Source organism: Hyla sarda, chromosome 5 (assembly GCF_029499605.1).
Source record: "Hyla sarda isolate aHylSar1 chromosome 5, aHylSar1.hap1, whole genome shotgun sequence".
In the NCBI taxonomy this organism is placed as follows: domain Eukaryota; kingdom Metazoa; phylum Chordata; class Amphibia; order Anura; family Hylidae; genus Hyla; species Hyla sarda.
In genome coordinates this window covers 12,640,796-12,666,386 of record NC_079193.1, presented here as the reverse complement: position 1 = coordinate 12,666,386, position 25,591 = coordinate 12,640,796, and the positions used below count along the sequence as shown (strand labels likewise).

Below are 25,591 nucleotides of genomic sequence, written 5' to 3'. Positions count from 1 at the left end.
TGTATTTCCGCAGTGTCAAATGTGCCCCCCGCGAGCACGATCGCTACCATCACCGCTAGCGGCGTCCCTGTGCCCACTAGCGGTGTCACAAGAATGCCGAGCGCGGCTCTGTTCCCAGTCAGCTCTCAGGGTACGGGAACAGATTTAAAAGCCTCGCGCGCATGCGCAGTACTACGCAAATAGCGTATGGCTAACGCTAGGCTCCTAGCGCTGCCTACGTTAGCCCCACGCTATTTGCGTAGTCCTGCGCCTGCGCAGTACTACGTTAGCCGCCCGCAAGGCTTTTAAATCTGTTCCCGTACCCTGAGAGCTGACAGGGACAGGGAACAGAGCCGCGCTCCGCATTCTTGTGACACCGCTAGTGGGCACATGGATCCCGCTAGCGGTGGGGATTGATCGTGCTTGTGGGGACACTGGCTGACAGGCGCAGCGGGGGGCCACAGAAGCACACCGGGACAAGTGAGGGCGCCACGCTGGGCTCTACAATTCATCCGGAGGGTGGGGGAGGGGCCCGACCGGTATAGCAGTATGGGCAAAAATCCATACCGTGGGAGAAAAAATAAATAAAAAAAATGGTATCCGCCCAGCACTAACCCTGACCATGCACCCGTTAGTCAAAGGACTCCTCTTCCCCACTGGATGTGCACGTGTCCTCAATGAGGAGAAAGCCACTGCCAAACTACTCCGGTGGCATCGTATGTTCTGCAGGAAAAACAAGGAATACCGAAATTCACCATGTCCAATACTTCCTCCTCCAACATCTACAATCAGAGTCGGGGCTCCCCATATACTCTAGATCAGTGATCCCCAACTTGTGGCTTCCCAGGTGTTAAGCAACCACAACTCCCAGCAGCCAATGGCTGTCCAGGCATGTTGGGAGTTGTAGTTTTGCAACCGATTACAGGCCACTGATCTAGACCGCCAGCCATTTATGCCATTCAACTTTCCTCTACTGTATCTGACCATCTTAACATGTTTGAACATCCAACATTTGGTACAAGTAAATGCTGCACATTATAGCAGTCACAGGTCCCTTAGTCAGGACACAAAAACAAAATGAAGCCATTTCTGTATGTCTGCGGCCAACGCTAGGGAAAGCTTACAGCAGACTGCGCTCTCATCGTGTTCAACGTAAAGTCAGTGCAGGAAGCAAAATCTCATTTAACGCTACATACTGACTGTACATTGAACTCCATGAGAACGCAATAAGCTTCTCCCAAGTCATGGCTACAGGCAGAATTTTATAATTTAACCCTACACAGGGAATTCAGATTCATTGGGACAACAGTGGCGTGATTGTAGAAAAGAAGAAACCAGCACCGCGATCAGGGCTTTTTAAAAGGGGCACTCCACTGGAAAACATATCAACTGGTGCCAGAAAGTTAAAAATATTTATAAGTTACTTCTATTTAAAAACCTTAACCCTTCCAATACTTAGCTGCTTTATGTTCCAGAGAAAGTTATTTTCTTTTTGAATTTCCTTTCTGTCTGAGCACAGTGCTCTCTGCAAACCTTTCCTGCTCCGGACAGTTCCTAAAATGGACAGGGGTCAGCAGAGAGGAAATTTAAAAAGAAAAGAACTTCCTGTGGATCATACCAGCAGTTGATAAGTACTGGAAGGATTAAGATTTTTTAATAGAAGTAATTTACAAATCTGTTTAACTTTCTGGCACCAATTGAAAAAAATGTTTTCCAGGGGAGTTCCCCTTTAAAGATGGAAGAATTTTATCAATTAAAAAAGGGGTTTTCCAGGAATAGAAAAACAGCGCTAGCTTCTTTCAAAAACCGCTCCCCGTCTGTCTCCAGGTTGGGTGTGGAACTGAGCTTAAGAGCCATTGAAATGAATGGAGCCAAATGGTAATACCAAACCCAACCTTAGCACAAACATGGAGCTGATTTTGAAATTCCTGGATAACCCCTTTAACTCTGAACGAGATTTGGTGCCATGTATGAGTTGTGACTGATGAACATGTCTGTCTACAGTCACCACTAGGGGGAAGCTTCCTGCAAACTGTGTTATCATTGAGTTCAATGTAGAGTCAGTGGGGGAGATTTATCAAAACTTGTCCAAAGGAAAAGTTTCCCAGTTGTCCATAGCAACCAATCAGATCGCTGCTTTCATTTTTAGCAAGGCCTTTGCAAAATGAAAGAAGCGATCTGATTGGTTGCTATGGGCAACTTCTCCTTTGCCCAGGTTTTAATAAATCTCCCCCAGTATTCAGGAAGCTTCCCTTTGTAGTAACTGCAGGCAGATCGTATTTTATAATGTTAGGGTACGTTCACACGCGGATTTTTTAACGGGTTTTCAGCTGCGTATTTGAAAGTGGGCGGGCTCTTCTCGGCTGTCCGTAGCAGATTTTCCACGGCGGAATGTACACTGCGGAAAATCCGCCGCAAGCCCCATTGAAGTCAGTAGGGACTGTGGCGGATTTTCCACAGCGTAAATTCTACAGCGGAAAATCTGCTGCGGACAGCTGAGAAGAGCCCGCCCACTTTTTGAATACGCAGCGGAAAACCCGCTAAAAAATCCGTGCATGTGAACGTACCCTTACTATGCTATTATACAGAGATCCAAATCCTCTACATATACACTGACTGTTGTATATAAACACTTCAATTTTGGACAGAGAGGGGGGATATTCACTTAAAGGGTAGGGACACATACAGCGAGTGCCAGCATGGCAACAGACGTGTCATTCAACTAAGATTGACGCCAATGCAATTTTACAGGTAAACTGCAAAGACCCATGGCCATTAACCACCTAGTTGAAAAGACACAGCCCTCTCGTATGGGGTGTGGTTTTGGTTGCACATGGTAAGCCACTTTTATGGTTTTAGCTCAAACCAAATTATGTCTGACCAGTGGCAAAACTACAACTCCCAGCATGTCTTCACAGCTTGCAGACAGTTTGGCGAAAGCTGAAGGGCCAAAAGTTTAGAGCAGTGTTTTCCCAAACCGTGTGTCTCCAGCTGTTGCAAAAACAACAACTCCCAGCATGCCGGGAGTTGTTTTGCAACAGCTGGGAACACTGTTTGGAAAACACTGGGTTATAGAATACTACTACTACAGCTGGGGGCTACTTAAGACATTAAAGGGGTTATTCAGGAATAGAAAAACAGAGCTCATTTCTTTAAAAAAAAAAAAAAAGCTCCATGTCTGTCCCCAGGTTGGGTGCGGTATTACAACTTGGCTCCATTCACTTCGATGGAACTGAGCTGCAGAATCACACCCAACCTGAAGACAGACAGGGAGCTGTTTTTGAAAGAAATTAGCTCTGTTTTTCTATTCCTAGATAGCCCCTTTAAAGCCCGCCCCGCCCCAGAACTGGCTGCGGTACCACAAGAACTGAATGCAATACAAAAACATTATCCTCTGCTACGAAAAGTGTCAGTGCAGCCCCAACGCATACTGTAGACAAGGAGGCAGCAAATTTTTTTTTAGTTTTATATGGTGGATGTTTGAAAGAAAAAAAAAAAAAACGCAAAAAAAAACAAAAGTTTAAAATGTACATTAGTCATGTCCAAACTGTATAGGAAACAAAAAAACAAAAACTATAGATATGAAAACAAAATAAGACAGGATATGTAAATTCTCTTAAAAACGTAATAGTAATAGTGTAGCAACATCATGCGGCCTGCAATCTAGAACTGTAGGTTTAGTAGCCGAGTGTCATGACAGTAGCTTTTGTTTTTTTTTTAAAGTAGAAAGTTTTTTTGTTCGTTTTCGCTAGACTGTAAAAAGAGAACAAAAAAAAGTTTGTAAATTTTTCTTTTTATCCGTAGTAGAAAATGTTTTTTTTTTGTTAATTTTTTTTTCTTAAAATCAAACACTTGAGAAGGCACTTCATTCTGTAGGGAGGGGGGGGGGGGGGAATAACACCCCTCTGGGGGGGCAGATCAACTGCCCCAATGGTGTGTGTGGGGGGGGGGGGGGGGGGGGGGGAATGACTGCATAGTGTATGGGCAGGGGCAGCGTTAGCCAAGCATTGGGGTGGGGTTGGGATAAGACGGGGTGGGGGTTACATCCTTTGTAAATTTGAAACATTTGGTGTTTTTTGTCTCTTATAAAAGCTTGAAAAGTTCTTATTAATTGTATGAAAATTAGTGAAAAGCATTTTCTAAAAATATTTAGCTTTTTTTTTTATATATTTCCAAGTCCGGTGTTGAACATCCTCAACAAACCCAAAAAAATTTTAAGAGAAGAAAAAAACATGCCCCTTCCCCGCCTGGCGTAGACTCCTTTAGAAATGGTGATGTGAGGGCGGAGCTTCTTCAGGACTGGTCTCCATCTCAGACGCTGCTGGGAAGAACAAGGGCGACAAATCTTTCCACCTTGGCACCAGGTGAGGTTCTTCTTGTATCTTCCTTCAAGCATTTTTTTTTTCTGGTTTAATCGCAAATGTGGAGCGAAGAGAGGAAACAAGGGCGTCCGAATGAGAGCGTATGAGTGGCTGCTGCTGATGAGAGCTGTGTCCACTGGGGGGCGCTCCATAAGGGCTACCTATTGCAGAGTTTATGAAGCATGTTGTAAACGGTCTCTTCTTTACTTAATCCTTCGAAGAATGGAATCAGGTCGAGCAATTCTGTGTCGGACATGTCATCGAACCAAGACTGGACCGGGACCTGCACCGCAGAGACAGAAAATAATCAGAATAATAGAAATCAGAACAAGAAGAGCAGTAATACTAGGAATGGTAATAATATCATATATTGCAGCATCTTGTAATACCTTTTTTTTAATGGACTAACAGAATTTTGTAGAGACAAGCTTTGGGGATTCCTCCCTTTACCAAGTTGCTTTGGACTGGATAATGGGAGGAATCCCGAAAGCTTGTCTCTACAAAATGCTGTTAGTCCAATAAAAAAGGTTATTACAAGATGCTGCAACATTTTATGATTTGCATCTGCATCACTGGACTAACACTTAAATGTATATATGTATCTTGTAATACCTTTTTTATTGGACTAAGATTATGTAGAGACAAGCTGTCGGGATTCCTCCCTTTATCAAGTCATAAGCATTTCTCTGTGAAGCTGTGTTTCCTTTCTGGTGAGCTTGAAGATTTGCGTTGTTCGGCGGCTGTATGCGGTATCTTCCATAGTAGATTAGTTAGGAGTAGCCGTATTAGTCCAGTGAAATGCTTATGACTTGATAAAGGGAGGAATCCCGAAAGGTATTACAAGATAATTTTATATTAATATATATATATCTATCTATCTCATATCTATCTATCTATCTATCTCATATCTATCTATCTATCTATCTCATATCTATCTATCTATCTATCTCATATCTATCTATCTATCTATCTCATATCTATCTATCTATCTATCTCATATCTATCTATCTATCTATCTCATATCTATCTATCTATCTATCTCATATCTATCTATCTATCTATCTATCTATCTATCTATATATATATTTAATATACACACACACCACATACACACACACACACATATTATTCTAATATATATATATTATTATATGAAATATATTATATATATATAAATTAATATATATATATATATATATATATATATATATATATATATATATATAATTATATTAATAATAATAAATATATAATTATATTATTATTTATAATATATATATATATATATATATATATATATATATATTTATATTTCTTTTTGAACAAACTTGTCTTAATCATATTGCCAAACAGAATAAAGAGAATTTCAGTTTTACCATAAACTGCACTGCGTAAAAATGAATTCCACCCCAAATCTCCAATTAACTCCCCCAAATGATAATTTCTCTCATTGCTCTGTACATGTTCTGGTAAAACGAGATGTCATTACAAAATACTATTGTTTGCTCAAAAAACAAGCCTCATATGGATCTGTGGATGGAAAAATAAGTGTTACCGTATATACTCGAGTATAAGCAGAGTTTTTCAGCATGATTTTTCGTGCTGAAAACGCCCCCCTCCGCTTATACTCGAGTGAACTGTCAATCCCTTCTCCGTGGTCTTCAACTGCCATCGGTTGTCCGGGAATGCTGGGAGTTGTAGTTTTGAAACCTCTGGAGGTCCGCAGGTTGAAAACCACTGCGGCCTTCTTCATCATCCAGACCCCCCCTTTAGTTTTCTACTCCCCTCCCCTCGGCGTGAAGTTAGGGTGACCTGTTCCAGGCCATCTATGCTGCAGGGGAGGGTTAGTCGTTCCGGGCTGTACATTTTCACCAGTAGGGCCTCTTCCCCGCTCCGGGCGCGACCCCGGACTAGTGACGTTGCCTTGACGACGACGCACAGGGACGCGCATGAACGTCCCTGTGCGTCGTCAAGCCAATGTCACTAGTCCGGGGCAGGCCCGGAGAAGAGGGTCCCCCCGGTGAAAATGGACAGCCTGCAACGACTAACCCTCCACACCGGACGGTCCCTGCAGCATAGATGGCCCGGACCAGCTCACCCTAACTTCACGCCGAGGGGAGGGGAGTAGAAAACGAAGGGGAGGGGGGGGTCTGTATGATGACGAAGGCCGCAGTGGTTTTCAACCTGCGGACCTCCAGAGGTTTCAAAACTACAACTCCCAGCATGCTGTCACGCCCCCGCCCATAGATTAGCATTGAGGGGGCGGGGTGTGATGTCATGAGGGGGCGGGGCTATGACTTCAAGAGCTCCCGGCGCTGTTTGTTCCAAACGCTGAGCAATGGAGTACCCCGTTAAGGGGGTTAAAAGGCGAGAAGGAAAATGCAAAAACTGAAATTGGAGTTAAGGAGTTAACTTTAGGATTTTCAACCCAAACACCCCCCGCCCCCCCGGACAGGACGGTTAGCGTTCTGCTTACCGCGTTCTCGGGGTGGAAGATGTAAGATGCCGGCGAGTTGTCCACGATGATGACTTTGCTCAGTTCTCTTCCTAGACGGCTCAAGTCTTTCACGTAGTTTCCTCTGTGGAACACGCAGGATTCTCTGAAGAGCCGCGCCTTAAAGACGCCCCAAGGGTCCAGCAGGTCGGCCACCGGGTCCGCATACTGAAGGGGGAACAACGGGAAAATAAATCCAAAAAGAAACGGTAGATTCTGTTCTAAGATTATCACTAAAGGTTACACGCGACACCCATAGTCATTTACCGGAAAATTATTCATACTGGCTACTGTTCTCAGTTATCAGCCATTAGAGGCCAAAACAATAGTACAAGAAGCACCTGCAGTGAACTGATGTATCACATGACCCCTTCTGATTGACTGGCAGTGGTGGCGCTTAAAGTGTACCTGTCGGCAAAAAATGCTTTTATATTTTGTTCAATGTATTAGAAACAACTTTCTAATTCCATGTGATTAACAAAAATCTATTATATATATTTTTATTTTTTTTTACTTTTAAAAAACAACCACTAGGGGTCTCCCTACATGTCCCGATGCATAGAGTTCGGACTCATGCCAGCTTGGCAGCACGAGTCCGAAATCTCAGCGAAGCCGGACACTGAAGAGCACAGTGCAGCTCCCCGCCTGTCAGACAGACAGGAGCGAGCGCTGTGCCTGCAGCACGGGCGCTCCAGACATGGCCAGCAGCTTTATCTGGCCAAATGTCAGCGTAGCGCAGGGCAGCACAGAAGAGGATCGGGTCTTGTGCACTCTGTGTCCCGAAGCAGTCATTCATTGTCCTGTAGTAGCAAGGCAGCACGTCGGGACACTGAGCACATCAGTCCCGACGTGCTGCCGAGCTACTACGGGACAATGAATGACTGCTTCGGGACACCATGCGCACAAGTCCCGCAATGCTGCTGCGCTCACTCACCTTGCTGGGAGATCTATTGTTACACTCTGATGTTGAAGAGGGAGAAGGGCGGAAGTGCAGACTGACAGGCTTCAGATGACGTCAAGCCTGCCGGGCCACGCCCCCTTCCTCCCTCGCTCACGGCAGGAGCCTGAGCAGCCACAGCGGATCTAAAAAAGGTATTTATATGGGGTTTTGGGTAAAAATATAGACAGGGATAGAGTCAGCGAGAGTCCGGGACAGATTGGGGGGGGGGAGGAATTAGGGACAGCTTAGTTGATAGGTACTCTTTAAAGGGGTACTCAGGTGGAATTTTTTTTTTTAAACCCCTTAAGGACCCAGGGTTTTTCCGTTTTAGCATTTTCGTTTTTTCCTCATTACCTTTAAAAAAAATATCCTAACTCTCAATTTTGCACCCAAAAATCCATATGATGGCTTATTTTTTGCGCCACCAATCCTACTTTGTAATGACATCAGTCATTTTACCCGAAAATCTACGGCGAAACGGAAATAAAAAATCATTGAGACACAAAATTGAACAAAAAAAAGCCATTTTGTACATTTTGGGGGCTTCCATTTCTACGCAGTAAATTTTTCGGAAAAAATGACACCTTCTCTTTATTCTGTAGGGCCATATGATTAAAATGATCCCCTACTTATATAGGTTTGATTTTGTCGGACTTCTGGAAAAATTCCTAACTACATGCAAGAAAACGTATACGTTTAAAATTGTCATCTTCTATCCCCTTTAACTTTTTATTTTTATGCGTATGGGGCGGTATGAGGGCTAATTTTTTTGCGCCGTGATCTGAATTTTATAGCGGTACCATTTTTGTATTGATTGGACTTTATTAATTTTTTCATGATATAAAAAGTGACCAAAAATACACTATTTTGGACTTTGGAATTTTTTTCCCCCTACGCCATTGACCGTGCGGTTTAATTAGCGATATATTTTTAAAATTCAGACATTTCCGCACGCGGCGATACCACGTGTTTATTTTTATTTACACTTTTTTTTTTAAATGGGAAAAGGGGGGTGATTCAAACTTTAATTAGGGGAGGGGTTAAATGATCTTTATTCACTTTTTTTTCACTTTTTTTGCAGTGTTATAGCTCCCATAGGGACCTATAACACTGCACACACTGATCTCTTATACTGATCATTGTTATCCCATAGGGACCTATAACACTGCACACACTGATCTCTTATACTGATCATTGTTATCCCATAGGGACCTATAACATTGCACACACTGATCTCTTATACTGATCATTGTTATCCCATAGGGGGCTATAACACTGCACACACTGATCTTTTACATTGATCACTGGTTTCTCATAAGAAACCACTGATCGATGATTCTGCCACTTGACTGCTCATGCCTGGATCTCAAGCACTGAGCAGTCATTCGGTGATCAGACACCAGGAGGCAGGTAGGAGACCCTCCTCGTGTCCTACAGCTGTTTGGGATGCCTCGATTTCGCCGCGGCGATCCCGAACAGCTCCCTGAGCTAACCGGCAGCGATTTAGTTTCACTTTAGACGCGGCGTTCAACTTTGAACGCCGCGTCTAAAGGGTTAATAGCGTGCAGCACCGCGATCAATGCCGCGCGCTATTAGCCATGTGTCCCGGAAGTTGTTAGGAGGTTGTGCCCGATGCCGTGGCATCAGGTGTCAGCAGAGAGCACTGTAGACAAGACAAAAAAAAGAAATTCAAAAAGAATAGAATTTCCTCTGTGGCATACAACATGCTAGGAGTTGTAGTTTAGCAACAGCTGGAGGCACCCTGGTTGGGAAACAATGTCTTAGCTACGTAGATGATGCAGGGCATAAAATGTACTATGAAGCAAGCGCAGGAGCTGTGTGTTATGCTTGTTATCAGTAGCTGGACACACAGCTAATGACGGGCGGTGGTAATTCTGCTGCTGCTAGTCATTAACCCTTTAGTTAAAGGGGTACTCTGCTGCAAGACATCCTATCCTGCTGCTGGGGCCCCCCACGATCTCCCGCAGCAAACAAATGCCGGGTTCCTGCAGCAGTGGTCGTGACGTCACGCTTACTCTATTCATTTCTATGGGAGAGGGTGTGTCGACCAACACACCTTCTCCCACAGAAATGAATGGAGGGGGCGTGGCTGTGACATCAAGATCACGGCCTCCAGCTCAGTTTTCTAAACAAAATGTGTCTCCTTGCCTCCAACTGGCAGATCGCAGATCTAATGACCTCATCAGGGAGCAAAAGTAGGTGTGTGAATACAAGAGAAATCAAGGTACCAGAGACTGACCATACTGAAGCCACTTGCTGACTGACCATAACCATCCGATGTGGTTAGTGTGATAAGTATATACTTGCTCCATCACCCAGGATGGCTTATTATTGGTACCTTGATTTATCTTGTATTCACGCACCTACTTATGCCCCCTGATGAGGTCATATGAACAACATGACTGAAACACGTAGGGAATGAGGAGTGAGTGATCATTTACTGTATCATTACTCAGGCTGAGCCTTACTAAAACCGCTCACTGATTTTGAGACTGTGGGGAAGGGTAAAAGGGCCTTGTCCTTGGTGTTTGTCCTGAAGTCTTAAAGGGGTACTTCACTGGGATTTTTTTTTTTTTTTTTTTTAATCAACTGGTGCCAGAAAGTTAAACAGATTTGTAAATTACCTCTATTAAACAATCTTAATCGTCCAGTACTTATTTGCTGCTGTATGTTCCACAGCAAGTTCTTGTCTTTTTGAATTTCCTTTCTGCCTGACCACAGTGCTCTCTGCTGACACCTCTGTCCATTTTAGGAACTGTCCAGAGTAGGAGCAAATCCCCATAGCAAACCTCTACTGCTCTGGACAGATCCTAAAATGGACAGAGGTGTCAGCAGAGAGCACTGTGGTCAGACAAAGGAAACTCTTTTCATTCGAATTTCCTCCCTAAACAAAATATTTTTTTTTTGGGGTGTTCGCCGAACATTTTGCGGTAAAATGAGAGGAGTCCTTACAAAGTACAATTGGTCACGCAAAAAACCAAGCCCTTATTATGGGTCTGTAGATGGAAATATAAGAGTTACAGATTTTAGAAGGAGAGGAGGAAAAAAATGAAAAGTCAAAAATAAAAATTGTCTTGGTCTTTAAGGGGATACAAAATATATTATACATTTATATATATCTCCACATATATTATAATATAAACACATAATATTTTATTATTAATACTTTATTTTAACACTTAATTTATCATATTTTCAAACGCTTTACTTTGTGTCAGAAAATCAGTGCAGGAAGCTTTGTAGTAAGAATGTTTCCAATACTTCTGACTGGATTGTTACATCTGTATCCAAGTCTAGACAATCCCCTAGGAGCCTTGTTTGTTACAATGCAGGTAAAATGTATCAGTCTTCTGTTCTGGGCGCATTGTTAGACGCATTAAACATTCTTGTTTAGAGATTACAAATCCACCCAGGACAATTCACTGAAAGAAAAGCAGATGAGAACCGAAATACATAGAGGGAGATGATCAAAACCTGAGCAAAGGAAAGGCGGAACAGTTGCCCATAGCAACCAGATTGCCTCTAATATTTTTCAGAGGCCTAATAAAAATAAAAGAAGCGATCTGATTGGTTGCTGTGGGAAATTTGTCAACTTTTCCTTTGCACAGGTTTGATTAATCCCCCATAGACCCAGGTTTAATCATTTGTTCACACCAGTTTTTGTAATAAAATGCAAAACATGTAAAAAGCACAGACAAGTAGGTGTGTTTAATGAGTGGGTGTAGGTCACACTACAGATTTTCAAAGGCGATTTTCCCTCGGAGCTGCGGGACAGTGCACACTACGGAATTTCAGCGGCGGATATTCCGCCATCAAAAGGGTGATCTTGCTCAATTTTCAGGTGGAATTCTTGAAGACACTGGCCCTCATTTACTTAGAAAATCGGGTTGTAAGTCTATGTTGCTTTCTTACCCGACTGCTTTTTTCTCTGGTATTTATTATTATGTCGCATCCTGTTTGTCGCACGTGGGTTTTGTTGGTTTGGGTTTCCAACTCCTCTGAGTTGTCGGGAAAAAATCCACAACAATTCAACAAATTCGGGTTGGAAATCTTTATAAATACGTGGGAAAGCTCAGAAATGTCGGGTTACGCCCCTTTTTCGGGTTTGGGAGAATCCATATCGGGTCCGTCGGGAAAAAATGTTGCATCGTGTTGCAGACTGGCGCACGATGTCTGCAACATGGCGCAGACAAAGATGCGCCAAAAAAACCCGACAAAAGAAGTCGGGTTTAGAATAGTAAATGAGGGCCATTGATGTTTACGAGGACGGCAGTGTTTGCACGGTCCTAGTGCCGGCTCATTCAGTCGGGGCTAGGCACGCTCAGAATCTCTGGACTGAATTTTTCAGTCCAGAGCTTCCTCAGTGTGAGATTAGCTTTAATTTTAAATAGTGTTTTGCACTTTTGGGGACAAAATAAATAAAAAATTATATCTACAGCTACATCTAATACAAATAAAAACGGCACAACCAAAATCCAGAGTAAAAAAAGAGATTCGGGGTGCCCGCATATCTGGAACCTGGGTCCTCCGGTTCCTTAATCCAGATAAAGCAAATACGATGCAGCACTCCACAAGTAGCAAAGAAGGTGGTTTTATTCCATCATGTGCATAGACAACGTTTCACCAGTCTCACACTTGAAAAAGCCAGTGTGAGACTGGTGAAACGTTGTCTATGCACATGATGGAATAAAACCACCTTCTTTGCTACTTGTGGAGTGCTGCATCGTATTTGCTTTATACAGCTACATCTATCTCTCTATATCTTCACAAGGTGCAGTTTGTGTTTCCACCCCCCCAAAATAGTGTATATTAGTACAGACTTTTGCATTTTAATTTTTTTTTTAAATACACTGTATGAACATGGCCTGATTATATCATTTAAAATTTATATATATATATATATATATATATATATATATATATATATATATATATATATATATATATACACACACACACACATATACACACACACACATATACATATATATATACACATATACATACATACATACACACTAGCTTAATACCAGACACTGCCCAGTTTTCCCTTCCTAATCCTTGTTGTGGAGGAAAATCAAGAAAGGAGGAAGTTTTTGACTTCATATCCCGTCCTCCTATCCCGACCCGTAATATGTGACCAGGTATTGAAATATCTCCAGCCGTACGGAAGTTATGTGGGAACATATATTTCCCATTGATTTGCATTGAACTTTAAACAAAAACCCCGACCCTGGCAAATGGGGATACTTTAGGGTTAAATTATTATCCTATATTTTTAAGTGGACATATAAATAACATGTGACCAAGTATTATCGAAATATCTTCAGCCGTTTGGAAGTTATGCAGTAACATATTTCCCATTGACTTGTATGGGACTTTAAACATAAACCCCGCCCCTGGCAAATGGGGGTGAGTAAGGGTTAAATCACCTATCCTATGTTTGTTGCTGACATATAAGTAACATGTGGCCACGTTTCATGTTAATATCTTTAGCGGTTTGGAGGTGATGCTGAAACATACACACACACACACACACACACACACACACACACACACACACACACTGAGATTGTATTATTAATAAATATATAATATATGTGTGTGTTTAACCCTTTAATTTGCGTAGTTTAGTGTTTTTAGGGTACATTCGCACTGGCGGGGGTTTACGGTGAGTTTCCAGCTAGGAGTTTGCCCCAGCTTAAAATTGGAGGAAACTCACTAAACCCGCCCATGTGGGTGTACCCTGTACATTCACATTGGGGGCAAACCTCCAGCTGACAGACTGTGCATGCTGGGAGTTGTACTTTTGCAACAGCTGGAGGCAAACTGGTTGGAAAACCTTCAGTTAGGTTCTGTTACCCAACTCAGTATTTTCCAACAATGTGCCTCCAGCTGTTGCAAAACTACAACTCCCAGCATGTACTGATCGCCAAAGGGCATGCTTGGAGATGTTATGCAATAGCTGGAGGCCCGCAACTACCAACTATCAGCATGCCGAGACAGCCGTTTTCTGTTTGTGCATGCAGGGAGTTGTAGTTTTGCAAGATTTGGAGGGGTAAAGTTGGGAAACCACTGCACAGTGATCTCCAAACTGTGGCCCTCCAGATGCTGCAAAACTACAATTCCCAACATGCCCAGACAGCAAACTGCTGTGTGGGCATGTTGGAAGTTGTAGTTTTGCAAGATCTAGAGGGCCACAGTTTGGAGATGACTGAATAGTGGTCTCCAAACTGTGGCCCTCCAGATGTTGCTAGGCAACAACTCACCTACCCTTTTCTATCGTCAGCAGGATCTTTGCTGCACCAGGGAGAGGACTGTCGCCTGCCGTCAGTAAGATACCTCCGCCGTCACTGAAAGGATAGCTCCGATCCTACTTATTTTCCAGGTCACCTGAGACCAGTAATCGCCACAGATCGCCAGTCAAAGCATATTTAAAGGAAGAAAACTACCACAAGAGGACATAGTTTTAAATTAGAGGGGCAAAGGTTTAAAAGTAATATGAGGAAGTATTACTTTACTGAGAGAGTAGTGGATGCATGGAATAGCCTTCCTGCAGAAGTGGTCGCTGCAAATAGAGGAGTTTAAACATGCATGGGATAGGTATAAGGCTATCCCTCATAAGATAGGGATAGGCATAAGGCTATCCTTCATATAAGATAGGGATAGGCATAAGGCTATCCTTCATATAAGATAGGGATAGGCATAAGGCTATCCTTCATATAAGATAGGGATAGGCATAAGGCTATCCTTCATATAAGATAGAGATAGGCATAAGGCTATCCTTCATATAAGATAGGGATAGGCATAAGGCTATCCTTCATATAAGATAGGGATAGGTATAAGGCTATCCTCCATATAAGATAGGGATAGGTATAAGGCTATCCTTCATATAAGATAGGGATAGGCATAAGGATATCCTTCATATAAGATAGGGATAGGCATAAGGCTATCCTTCATATAACATAGGGATAGGTATAAGGCTATCCTTCATATAAGATAAGGCCAGGGACTATTTATAGGATTCAGATTATTGGGAAGAATAGATGGGCCAGATGGTTCTGATCTGCCCACACATTCCATGTTTCTATGACCGGCGATCGCCAACCGGCGATTTCAGCAGGCATCCCGGTCCGGTCCCTGCCTGGCAAGCAGCGGGGACCGGAAATTCTCATGGGCGTACTGGTACACCCTTAAGGACCGGGAATGCAGGGCGTACCTGTACGCCCTGCATGCCCAAGTGGTTAAAGAGGTTATTCAGTATAAGAAAGTTGCTTTCTTCCAAAAACAGCACAACACCTGTGATTAGGTTGTGTGGTATTACAGCTCAGCTTCATTCACTTTAATAGAACTGAGATGAAATACCACAAACAACCTGAGGACAAGAGTGGTGCTGTTTCTAGAAGAAAGCAGTTCGTTTTTTCTAATACTGGATAACCACAGCCAAAAAAAAAACACCTTATTAGTTTCGTAGGACGACACTGGTGAGGTGCGGAATTCAACTCAACCTTCAGCTGAACTACCTATACTAGAAGGATTTCAGCTCCAGCAGGATTATAATGGTGCAAAGAAAAACATACAAGAGAAAATAAAAAAAAGTGTCTGATGGCAGCAAGAGTCTCGTCTCCATGCAGGAAAAATGTCTGGTCACAAGACGAAGACGACCTGAAACCGCGTCCATCTTGTGCAACTGTATTTAATAATTTACACAACTTATTACAGTAGTTAACTAAAAATCTCCAATAAGGATAGGGTCACACGTGCTGTACTGTGCTGCTGCGTATATTCCTACCCATTGAAGTCAATGGGTAGCAAAATCAACTGCAGAAATGATGCAGCAATATACAGCACAAGTAACCCTACTCTTAAAGGGGTACTCTGGTGGAAAAGTTTTTTATATTTTTTTTTTTAAATCAACTGGTGCCAGAAAGTTAAACAGATTTGTAAATGACTTCTATTAAAAACAAATCTTAATCCTTCCAGTACTTATGAACTGCTGTATGCTACAGAGGAAATTCTTTTCTTTTTGGAACACAGTGCTCTCTGCTGACATCTCGGTCCATTTTAGGAACTGTACAGAGCAGCATATGTTTGCTATGGGGATTTTCTCCTACTCTGGACAGTTCTTAAAATGGACAGAGATGTCAGCAGAGAGCACTGTGGTCATGATGTCAGCAGAGAGCTCTGTGTTCCAAAAAGAAAATAATTTCCTCTGTAGTATTCAGCAGCTAATAAGTACTTGAAGGATTAAGATTTTATTTAATAGAAGTCATTTACTAATCTGTTTAACTTTCTGGCACAAGTGGAAATTTTATTTATTTAAAAAAATAAAAATAAAATAAAAAATAATAAAAAAAGGTTTCCACCGGAGTACCCCTTTAAAAGGGCCGAATGCTTAGAGCCGGCACCGGGAGTTTTTGAAGTCACGCCCTGCCCCCTCGATGCAAGTCTATGGGAGGGGGCGTGGCGCCCCCTCCCATAGACTTGCATTGAGGGGGTGGGGAATGATGAGGGGGTGGGGTACACAGTTTCTAAACAGAAAATAAGAAGCAGACCCTTACAGGAGGGTTGTATGATGTTAGATTAAAGGGGTATTCCAGGCGAAAACAAGTTAAACAGATTTGTGAATTACTTCTATTAAAAAATCTTAATCCTTCCAATAGTTATTAGCTTCTGAAGTTGAGTTGTTGTTTTCTGTCTAACTGCTTTCTGATGACTCACATCCCGGGAGCTGTGCAGTTCCTATGGGGATATTCTCCCATCATGCACAGCTCCCGGGACGTGACATCATCATTGAGCAGTTAGACAGAAAACTTCAGAAGCTAATAACTATTGGAAGGATTAAGATTTTTTAATAGAAGTAATTTACAAATCTGTTTAAACTTTCCGGAGCCAGTTGATATATAAAAAAAAAGTTTTTGCCTGGAATACCCCTTTAAGTCTCTGAATTGTCTTCTACTGGTTGACAACCAATATGGCGGCTGAACCTTATACTTCCAGATAGTGACTGAGACGAGACAGTGGCTCAACAGGGTAGTCCCTATGTTCATGCATTGGGAAAAGACATAAAAAGTCCAGGACAAATCGGTTGTAACTCAAATACCCAAGTCGGCTTGAGAAGACAACTCAAAGACTTAGGATTAAGACAATTGTAGAGATGAGCGAACTTACAGTAAATTCGATTTGTCACGAACTTCTCAGCTCGGCGGTTGCTGACTTTTCCTGCATAAATTAGTTCAGCTTTCCGGTGCTCCGGTGGGCTGGAAAAGATGGATACAGTCCTAGGAAAGAGTCTCCTAGGACTGTATCCACCTTTTCCAGCCCACAGGAGCACCTGAAAGCTGAACTCATTTATGCAGGATAAGTCATCAACTGCCGAGCCGAGAAGTTCGTGACGAATCGAATTTACTGTAAGTTCGCTCATCTCTAGACAATTGTCCTACATACCTGACTGCCTTCATAAAAATGCACGTATAGAACTACTGAACTAATTACAAGCAACTAAAGCGCCGCTAATGGCGGTGGAGGCTCTCGTAGGTCATCAGGACACTGCATGCATTAATACTAACACCGTACGAAAGACTAAGTATCCAGCAGGTTACCATCAGCAGCGTCCTGCGTGTGTGGTGGTGAAGGGTAAGCACTGTTCGCAATGGGCGCTACAGTAACCATGGTAACTTGCTACGGTCTGCTTCATGAGCTGTTCATAGAAGCTACATTATGGGCGGAGCCCACATGTAGGTGTCATTACCATGGCGGAGGTGGTGGGGGACACTTACCCACAAACTAGCAGAAAGCACAAAGACACTGGTAGACAAAAGAAGCAAGGAAGAAAAGGGAGAAACGTAAGACAATTTCTGAAAAACAATTCACTCCCTCTAGATACAGAGAAAAAAAAAATTATAGAAAAAAAATGGAGGAAAATAAAAAATAAAAAAAAAGAAATGAAATAACACGGTAACAATAATAAAATACACAAAAAGGACTACGAAGGGGAGAAGACACTACACTCACTTTCGCTAAGCTGGCGGTGAACAGGACGCACTCGAACAGCTCGCCCATCTTCTGAAGAAACTCGTCTACGTGCGGTCTCTTTAATACATACACCTTAATGTAGAAAACAAACAAATACATTTATGGGTTATAAAATAAATAAAATAAAAGTATTCCAGGTATTCAGGGAAAATAAGTTCAACTAATTAATCTATGCATTCTAGTTTCTAGATTTTTCTACACTAGAATTTTTTTAAAATTTTTTTTCCATATTCCACTTCTGATAACTAAACTCAACTAAGCTGGATATGGTATAAAAATAAATAAATAAAATAAAAACACAACACACGAAAAAAAAAAAAAAAACTAGAGATGAGCGAATTTACAGTAAATTCGATTTGTAACGAACTTGAAATCATGAAACAAATAAAAGCAATAAAAATTATATATATATATATATATATATAAAAAATTTTATATATATATATATATATATATATATATATATATATATATATATATATATATATATATATATATATATATATATATATATAATCTTTATTGCTTTTATTTGTTTCATGATTTCAAGTTTTTATTTTTTATTTTTTTTTATTTTTTTTTTAGAGATGAGCGAATTTACAGTAAATTCGATTCGTCTCTAACTTCTCGGCTCAGCAGTTGATGCCTTATCCTGCATAAATTAGTTCAGCCTTCAGGTGCTCCGGTGGGCTGGAAAAGGTGGATACAGACCTAGGAAAGTCTCCTAGGACTGTATCCACCTTTTCCAGCCCACCGGAGCACCTGAAAGCTGAACTAATTTATGCAGGAAAAGTCATCAACTGCCGAGCCGAGAAGTTCGTGACAAATCGAATTTACTGTAAAATTCGCTCATCTCTTAAAAAAAAAAAAAAAATATTGAAATCATGAAATAAAAGCAATAAAAATGATAAAAATTATATATATATATATATATATATATATATATATATATATATATATATATATATATATATATATATATATATTATATAAATAAATAAACAACATCTTCAAGTTTTCAAGTGTACTTTGATTTTTTTTTTTTTTTTTTTAAACAAAGCAAAATCCATATTCTGGTAAAAAATTTAAAAAAACAACAAAAATAAAAAACTTCCCCCATATAAAATATTGACAATCCATCATAAATAAGAAACATTAACAGTAGCCCCTTTGAACAATATGGCTGCCTCCTAATGCAAGTAATCGAGGATAGGCCCGGTACAGAGTGAACAGCCTATCCTGGATTACTTGAACCAGGCTGAAGCCCATTTTGCAGGCAGATTCTGCACCAGGACATCCTTTTCATTCCTCTTCTCGGACGGAGGTGATCATACAGGAAAAGCTGTGTTGAAGGAAGAGCAGATGGATCCACTGACAATGGCTTGTGATACTCACAGCCATACTTTTAAGGAATAATACAAATAAAATAAAAAAAAAAAAATAATAATAATAAAAATAAAAAATATAAAAATAAAATATAAATAAAATTATAAATAATTATTTATTTGTTAAATAATTCATCATCATCTTACAGGTATCGCAAAGTACATTCCATTTTTAAAAAAAACAAATAAAAAAAAACTCTTAATCCCAGAACACTCTCCTGGATAGAACCTCATGGGCGGGGCATGAGCTGCTTTAATTCATCTGTATTTTGATCCAACCCCCGAGGCCTGGCATCATATGAGACTATAGTACAGTGTTTCCCAGAGTGCCTCCAGCTGTTGCAAAACTACAACTCCCAGCATGCCCGGACAGTCGAAGGCTGGGAGTTGTAGTTTTGCAAAAGCTGGAGGCACCCTGGTTTGGAAACCCTGTACTATAGTAGAATGCAAAAATCAGTGCATGTTTATTCTTTAAAGTCCTTAGAGATAAAGGTTTCACCCACGTACCTGATGTATCGTTCCATCGATTTCAACGGGGACAATAAAGTCAGCGTTATTAATTGGCTGGCGGAAACAAAAACACATTAAAATTAAAGAGAAATATTTAACAAGAAAATTTTTTTTTAAATGCCTGTGAAAATAGTAGTAAACGTAAAGCTTATTTCCTCAAAAACAGCACCACACTGGTCCTCTGGTTGTGTGTGATGATACAGCTGTTCCATTGAAGAGAACAATGCAAAGTTGTAATAAAACGCACACAACCAGGAGTGGGTCTGTTTTTGGAAGAAATTAGCTTAGGTTTTTTCTTGGATCACCCCCTCTGAACTGTACCTGCCAAAGAAAAAAAAAAAAACACACAATTGACAACCTAGAGCAGTGGTCTCAAAATGTGGCCCTCCAGATGTTGCTAGACAACTGCCAGCATGCCCAGAAATTTTTTATTTTACAGAGAACATAGTCCCGTGGTCTCCAGACTATAGATCTCCAGATGTTGCCAAACTACAACACCCGGCCGGGCATGCTGGGAGTTGAAGTTTTGCAACATCTGGAGATCTACAGTCTGGAGACCACAGGACTATGTTCTCTGTGAAATAAAAAATTTCCAAGCATGTTGGTAGTTAAAGGGGTACTCCGGTGAAAACCTTTTTTTTCTTTTAAATCAACTGGTGGCAGAAAGTTAAACATATTTGTAAATTACTAAACTATATTAAAAAATCTTAATCCTTCCTGTACTTATTAGCTGCTGAATACTACAGAGGAAATTCTTTTCTTTTTGGAGTGCTCTCTGATGACATCACGAGCACAGTTCTCTCTGCTGACGTTATTATAATAATGCTTTATTTATTGTTGTCCTTAGTGGGATTTGAACCCAAGTCCCCAGCACTGCAAGGCAGCAGTGCTAACCACTGAGCCACCCTGCTGCCCTTAACATACATCTGCTATGCACGGTTGCTAAAATGGACAGAGATGTCAGCAGAGAGCACTGTGCTCGTGATGTCATCAGTGTTCCAAAAAGAAAGGAATTTCCTCTGTAGCATTCAGCAGCTAATAAGTACAGGAAGGATTAAGATTTTTTTAATAGAAGTAATTTACAAATATGTTTAACTTTCTGCCACCAGTTTATTTAAAAGAAAAAAAGTTTTCACCGGAGTACCCCTTTAAAGGAAAACTGTCACATTTTCTCCTGCACTATCCACAGGTATTGGTGGATAGTGCGGGAGACGCTGATTAAAATAACTAAAGAAAAAGAACAAAAGACACAACAACAGATACACACTACACTCCCGAACTTTGAGACTTGCAGCACATGGGCGAGAACAATACCTTAAATGAACTGTGTACTAGGGTCTCATCCAGGTCAATGACCACACACTTCTTCCCATAATCTGACACTTTCAGCTCTGGTAGGAGGTATTTTGTAGGTGGCTGCAAAAAATAAAAAATAAAATTAAAAAAATTAATTTTTTTTAATTTATTTAATATATATTCCGTATTTATCGCTGCCCGCTTCTCTCCCCCTGCCTTTCCTGGGGTCTAGAGCGCTGCTGTCGGCCCTTTTTACCCCCTGGTTATCGGCGCCGCTGCCCGTTCTGTCCCCCTGACAGCCAGGGGGAGAGAAGGGGCAGCCAGGGGGAGAGAAGCGGCGCCGACAGCCAGGGGGAGAGAAGGGGCAGCGGCACCCATTGCCGGCGCCGCTGCCCCGTTGCCTCCCCCCATCCCCGGTGGCATAATTACCTGAGTCGGGTCCGCGCTGCTCCAGGCCTCCGTCGTGCGTCCCCGGCGCCGTTGCTATGCGCTGAACGGCGCGGCGCATGACGTCAGAGCGCCGCGCCGTGCATAGCAACGACGCTGGGGACGCACGACGGAGGCCTGGAGCAGCGTGGACCCGACTCAGGTAATTATGCCACCGGGGGATGGGGGGAGGCAACGGGGCAGCGGCGCCGGCAATGGGTGCCGCTGCCCCTTCTCTCCCCCTGGCTGTCGGCGCCGCTTCTCTCCCCCTGGCTGTCGGCGCCGGCAACGATAGTCAGGGAGACAGAACGGGCAGCGGCGCCGATAACCAGGGGGTGAAAAGGGCCGACAGCAGCGCTCTAGACCCCAGGAAAGGCAGGGGGAGAGAAGCGGGCAGCGACGGCCTCTCTCCCCCTGCCTTTCCTGGGGGTATATCGGGGTATACACGCGCACACACGCACCCTCATTTTATCATGGATATTTGGGTAAAAAACTTTTTTTACCCAAATATCCTTGGTAAAATGAGGGTGCGTGTTATAGGCCGGTGCGTGGTATACCCCGATAAATACGGTATATTATATGAGGGGAGAGCGAGAGAGAGAGATAGAGAGATAGAGAGAGATAGAGAGAGATAGAGATATATATATATATTTATTTTATATAAAAATCCACAATAGAGAATTAAAAAGTGGCAGATAAATAGTGACTGGTCAAGGGGGGGGGGGGGGGGCTGAACTAAAAATAAATAAATAAAAAACTTAGCCACTTGTTATAGTTATTTACATAAATGCCCACATAATGCCAGACTGCCCAGGGCACTTCTAGGAGGTAGTCAACCTGTGCACATCCCTCGGGAGGAGGGTACTAATGCAGCCAACCAGCTGATAAATAGATACATTATCCCACTCCCATTCTACTATCAATCTTAAAGGGGTTCTCTCAACTGGCTCCAGAAAATTAAACAGATTAGTAAATTACTTCTATTTAAAAAAAAATGTTAAACCTTTCAGTACTTATGAGCTATTGAAGTGGAGTTGTTTTTTTATGTCCAACTGCTCTCTGATGACACCTGTCTCGGGAACTGTCCAGATTAGAAGCAAATTCCCATAGCAAACCTCTTCTACTCTGTGCAGTTCCCGAGACAAACAGAGATGTCAGCAGAGAGCACTGTTGCCAGACAGAAAACAACAACTCAACTTCAGCAGCTGATAAGTACTGGAAGGATTAATGTTTTTCAATAGAAGTAATTTACAAATCTGTTTAACTTTCTGGAGCCAGTTGATCTATACACAATTTTTTTTTTCCTGGAATACCCCTTTAACAAGTAATCTCAAACTGTGGCCCTCCAGATGTTGCAAAACTTCAACTCCCAGCATGCCCGGACAGCCGTAGGCTGTCCGGGCATGCTGGAAGTTGAAGTTTTGCAAGGTCTGTAGGGCCACAGTTTGAGACCACTGAACTAAACCTTTAAATCCAGCATCTAAGGATATGTTCACATTGAGGAAATCCCACAAGGATAGTAAGACTGATAATAAACCTTCTGAGCTAGCATTATGGATGAATGATGGGGAGCAAAGAAAACGACAAGACAAAGAATAAAAATAAATAAAATAAAAAATAAAAAGGGGGAAAATAAAAATACATACACTGGGAATGGAAATGACCAGCGCCTGATCACCCTGGGGGAGAAAAGCAAAAGAAATGAGTTACTATGAGATCTACAGAGGAAAGAAAAAATATATAGAAATAAGGAGGTTGGGGGGGGGGGGGGTAACAGGGGGGGGACCCCCATATATACAGCCAAAGACGTGGGGGTGCAGATCACTCACTAATCCTTCTGGAGATATACGTGTCTAATAGAGACTATGGATACATTCTATGTAAACACTTATTTCTGATCTGCCATAGGACGCGGCGCCTCACCTTCTGGACGCCGCCATTTTCTTCCACCAGCGGGGGCAGGGGGCTGGTGTTGTTATTGGCGCTGGGCGGCTCGACATTGTAGCTCCGGAAACAGCAGAATAAGGAACTGAAGATGCTTCTGTCGCGCTGCTTCTTTAGGCTGATATTGCATTGTGACACTGGAAGAGAAGACATAAAACGTTAAAAAGCGTCGAGAAAAAAAAAAATAAAAAAAATTAACATTTTTTTAAAAATTAGTCGCCAATTGTACGGTTATTATTTCTTATTCTGATAAGTTGCTGTCACAGTTCTTAGACAATAAAGTAAAATTCCTCTTGTTGCTGATTAATACAGATCTCTGGGCAGAAACAACCAGTATGCAGGGAGCTCCCCCTAGTGGTGACCGCAGGAAACACATAAAAAACTTATCCCCTATCCAAAGGATAAGTAATAGAGAGGGGGGTCTGAACGCTGGGACCGCCCCCGCGATCTCCTGAAAGTGGTCCTGCAGTGGTTCTCCAGAAGGTGGTCCTGCAGGAAGCCGTGGCCGACACCCCCCCCCCTCCATTTATCTCTATGGAATACATGGAGGGGCGTGTCAGCCTTCGCTCCGATCGGGGATCGGCATGCCCCCCTCCCAGCAGACTGCCAGGACCTGGTTCAGGAGATTGCAGGGGGAGTCCCAGCAGTCGGACCCCCCCCCCCCCCTTGAGGATAAGTTATGTTATACTAGAGAACTTTTAAAGGGGTACTCCCGTGGAATTTTTATTTTTTTTTTTATATCAACTGACTCCAGAAAGTTAAACAGATTCGTAAATTACTTCTATTAAAAAATCTTAATCCTTCCAGTACTTTTAGGGGCTGTATACTACAGAGGAAATTCTTTTCTTTTTGGATTTCTCTGATGTCATGAGCACAGTGTTCTCTGCTGACCTCTGCTGTCCATTTTAGGAACTGTCCAGAGCAGCATATGTTTGCTATGGGGATTGTCTCCTGCTCTGGACAGTTCCAAAAATGGACAGCAGAGAGCACTGTGGTCATGACATCAGAGAAATCCAAAAAGAAAAGCATTTCTTCTGTAGTATACAGCCCCTAATATGTACTGGAAGGATTAAGATTTTTTAATAGAAGTCATTTACAGATCTGTTAACTTTCTGGCACCAGTTGATTAAAAAAATTAATTAAAATAAAAAAAAGTTTTCCACGGGAGTACCCCTTTAAGCAATAATGTGGCCAAAGGCTGAGAGCATAATAGGAGTTGTAGTTCTGAAACTGCTTGTGAGCCACCAGTTGCGGAACAATAATCCAAGGGATTAGAGGACGAGCTAAAGGATGTCAGAGCATGACTGATTTGTAGTAAAAGCCACAGGTTGGGGTAACAAGTTTAAGTCCGGGGCTGCATGATGTTGCTAATTGCGATTTGATAATTCCCAAACTGATTTTCAGCACATAAGACTGTTCCACTGTTGGCCATTAGGTGGGGCTGTTGTCTCAGGCAGCGCCTCCTCTGTAATGCACGTACAGTCAGTGACCGCTCTTTATTTATTTTTCCAGCTGGACTGTAACAAAAGCAGTAAAGCGGAAGCAGGAAGGAAAGCGAAGGAGGGCCCTGCCTGCCCGGGGTCACAGGGGCCCCGCACTGGGAGCTTATCTGCCTTACCAGATACAAAGCTGCTGCACCGCTCTCCAAACTACAACACACAGCCTGGGACAGACATGGAATGCTGAGAGTTGTAGTTTCATAACCGGACCCAGCGGGAGATCAAATCATTCATTATAGAACCAGAACTCCCAGCATGTTTTCCCAAATGGAGAACTCCAAATCATAACAGCACTACAACTCCCAGCATTCTCAGAGTTGGAAGCTGGGAGCGGCAACCACAGGTTAGATAGAGTTTGTTTTTAAAGGACAACTGCAGCGCAACATACACTTATCCCCTATCTACAGGGGGGGGATAAGTGTTTGATTGCGGGGGTCCAACCGCTGGGACCACCCGAGATCTCCCTAACGGGGCACCGCCATTAGCGCTCATAGTGAGCGCTAAGGCGCATAGCATCGACCTAGAGGTCGACTGTGACGCCCCGTCTCCTCCCCGTCCCCATACAGTTCTATGGGGGAGACATGAATGCTGCCTCCCCGCCTCTCCCATAGAGATGCATGGAGGAGGCGTGCCGGCCGCACCCCCGCGGCCCCCTCCAGGAGATCGTGGGGGGTCCCAGCGGTCGGACCCCCCGCAATCAA

At 42.4% G+C, this 25,591-nt stretch overlaps 1 protein-coding gene across 2 annotated transcripts; it reads right to left on the bottom strand.

The window, feature by feature from the left end:
• Positions 1-3,927: 3,927 nt before the first annotated feature.
• Positions 3,928-23,562, bottom strand: CTDSPL (CTD small phosphatase like). Of its 2 annotated transcripts, XM_056518870.1 has the most exons (7): positions 23,371-23,562; positions 23,094-23,126; positions 21,040-21,141; positions 19,723-19,779; positions 17,810-17,902; positions 6,817-7,002; positions 3,928-4,623 (listed from the first exon to the last, which is right to left on the bottom strand). In XM_056518870.1, the coding sequence occupies exons 1-7, from the start codon at positions 23,542-23,544 to the stop codon at positions 4,498-4,500; spliced, it is 771 nt and encodes a 256-aa protein (XP_056374845.1). In that variant the 5' UTR covers positions 23,545-23,562; the 3' UTR covers positions 3,928-4,497. The 2 variants fall into 2 exon arrangements, with proteins under 2 accessions (XP_056374845.1, XP_056374846.1); XM_056518871.1 differs by lacking the exon at positions 23,094-23,126.
• Positions 23,563-25,591: the final 2,029 nt, after the last annotated feature.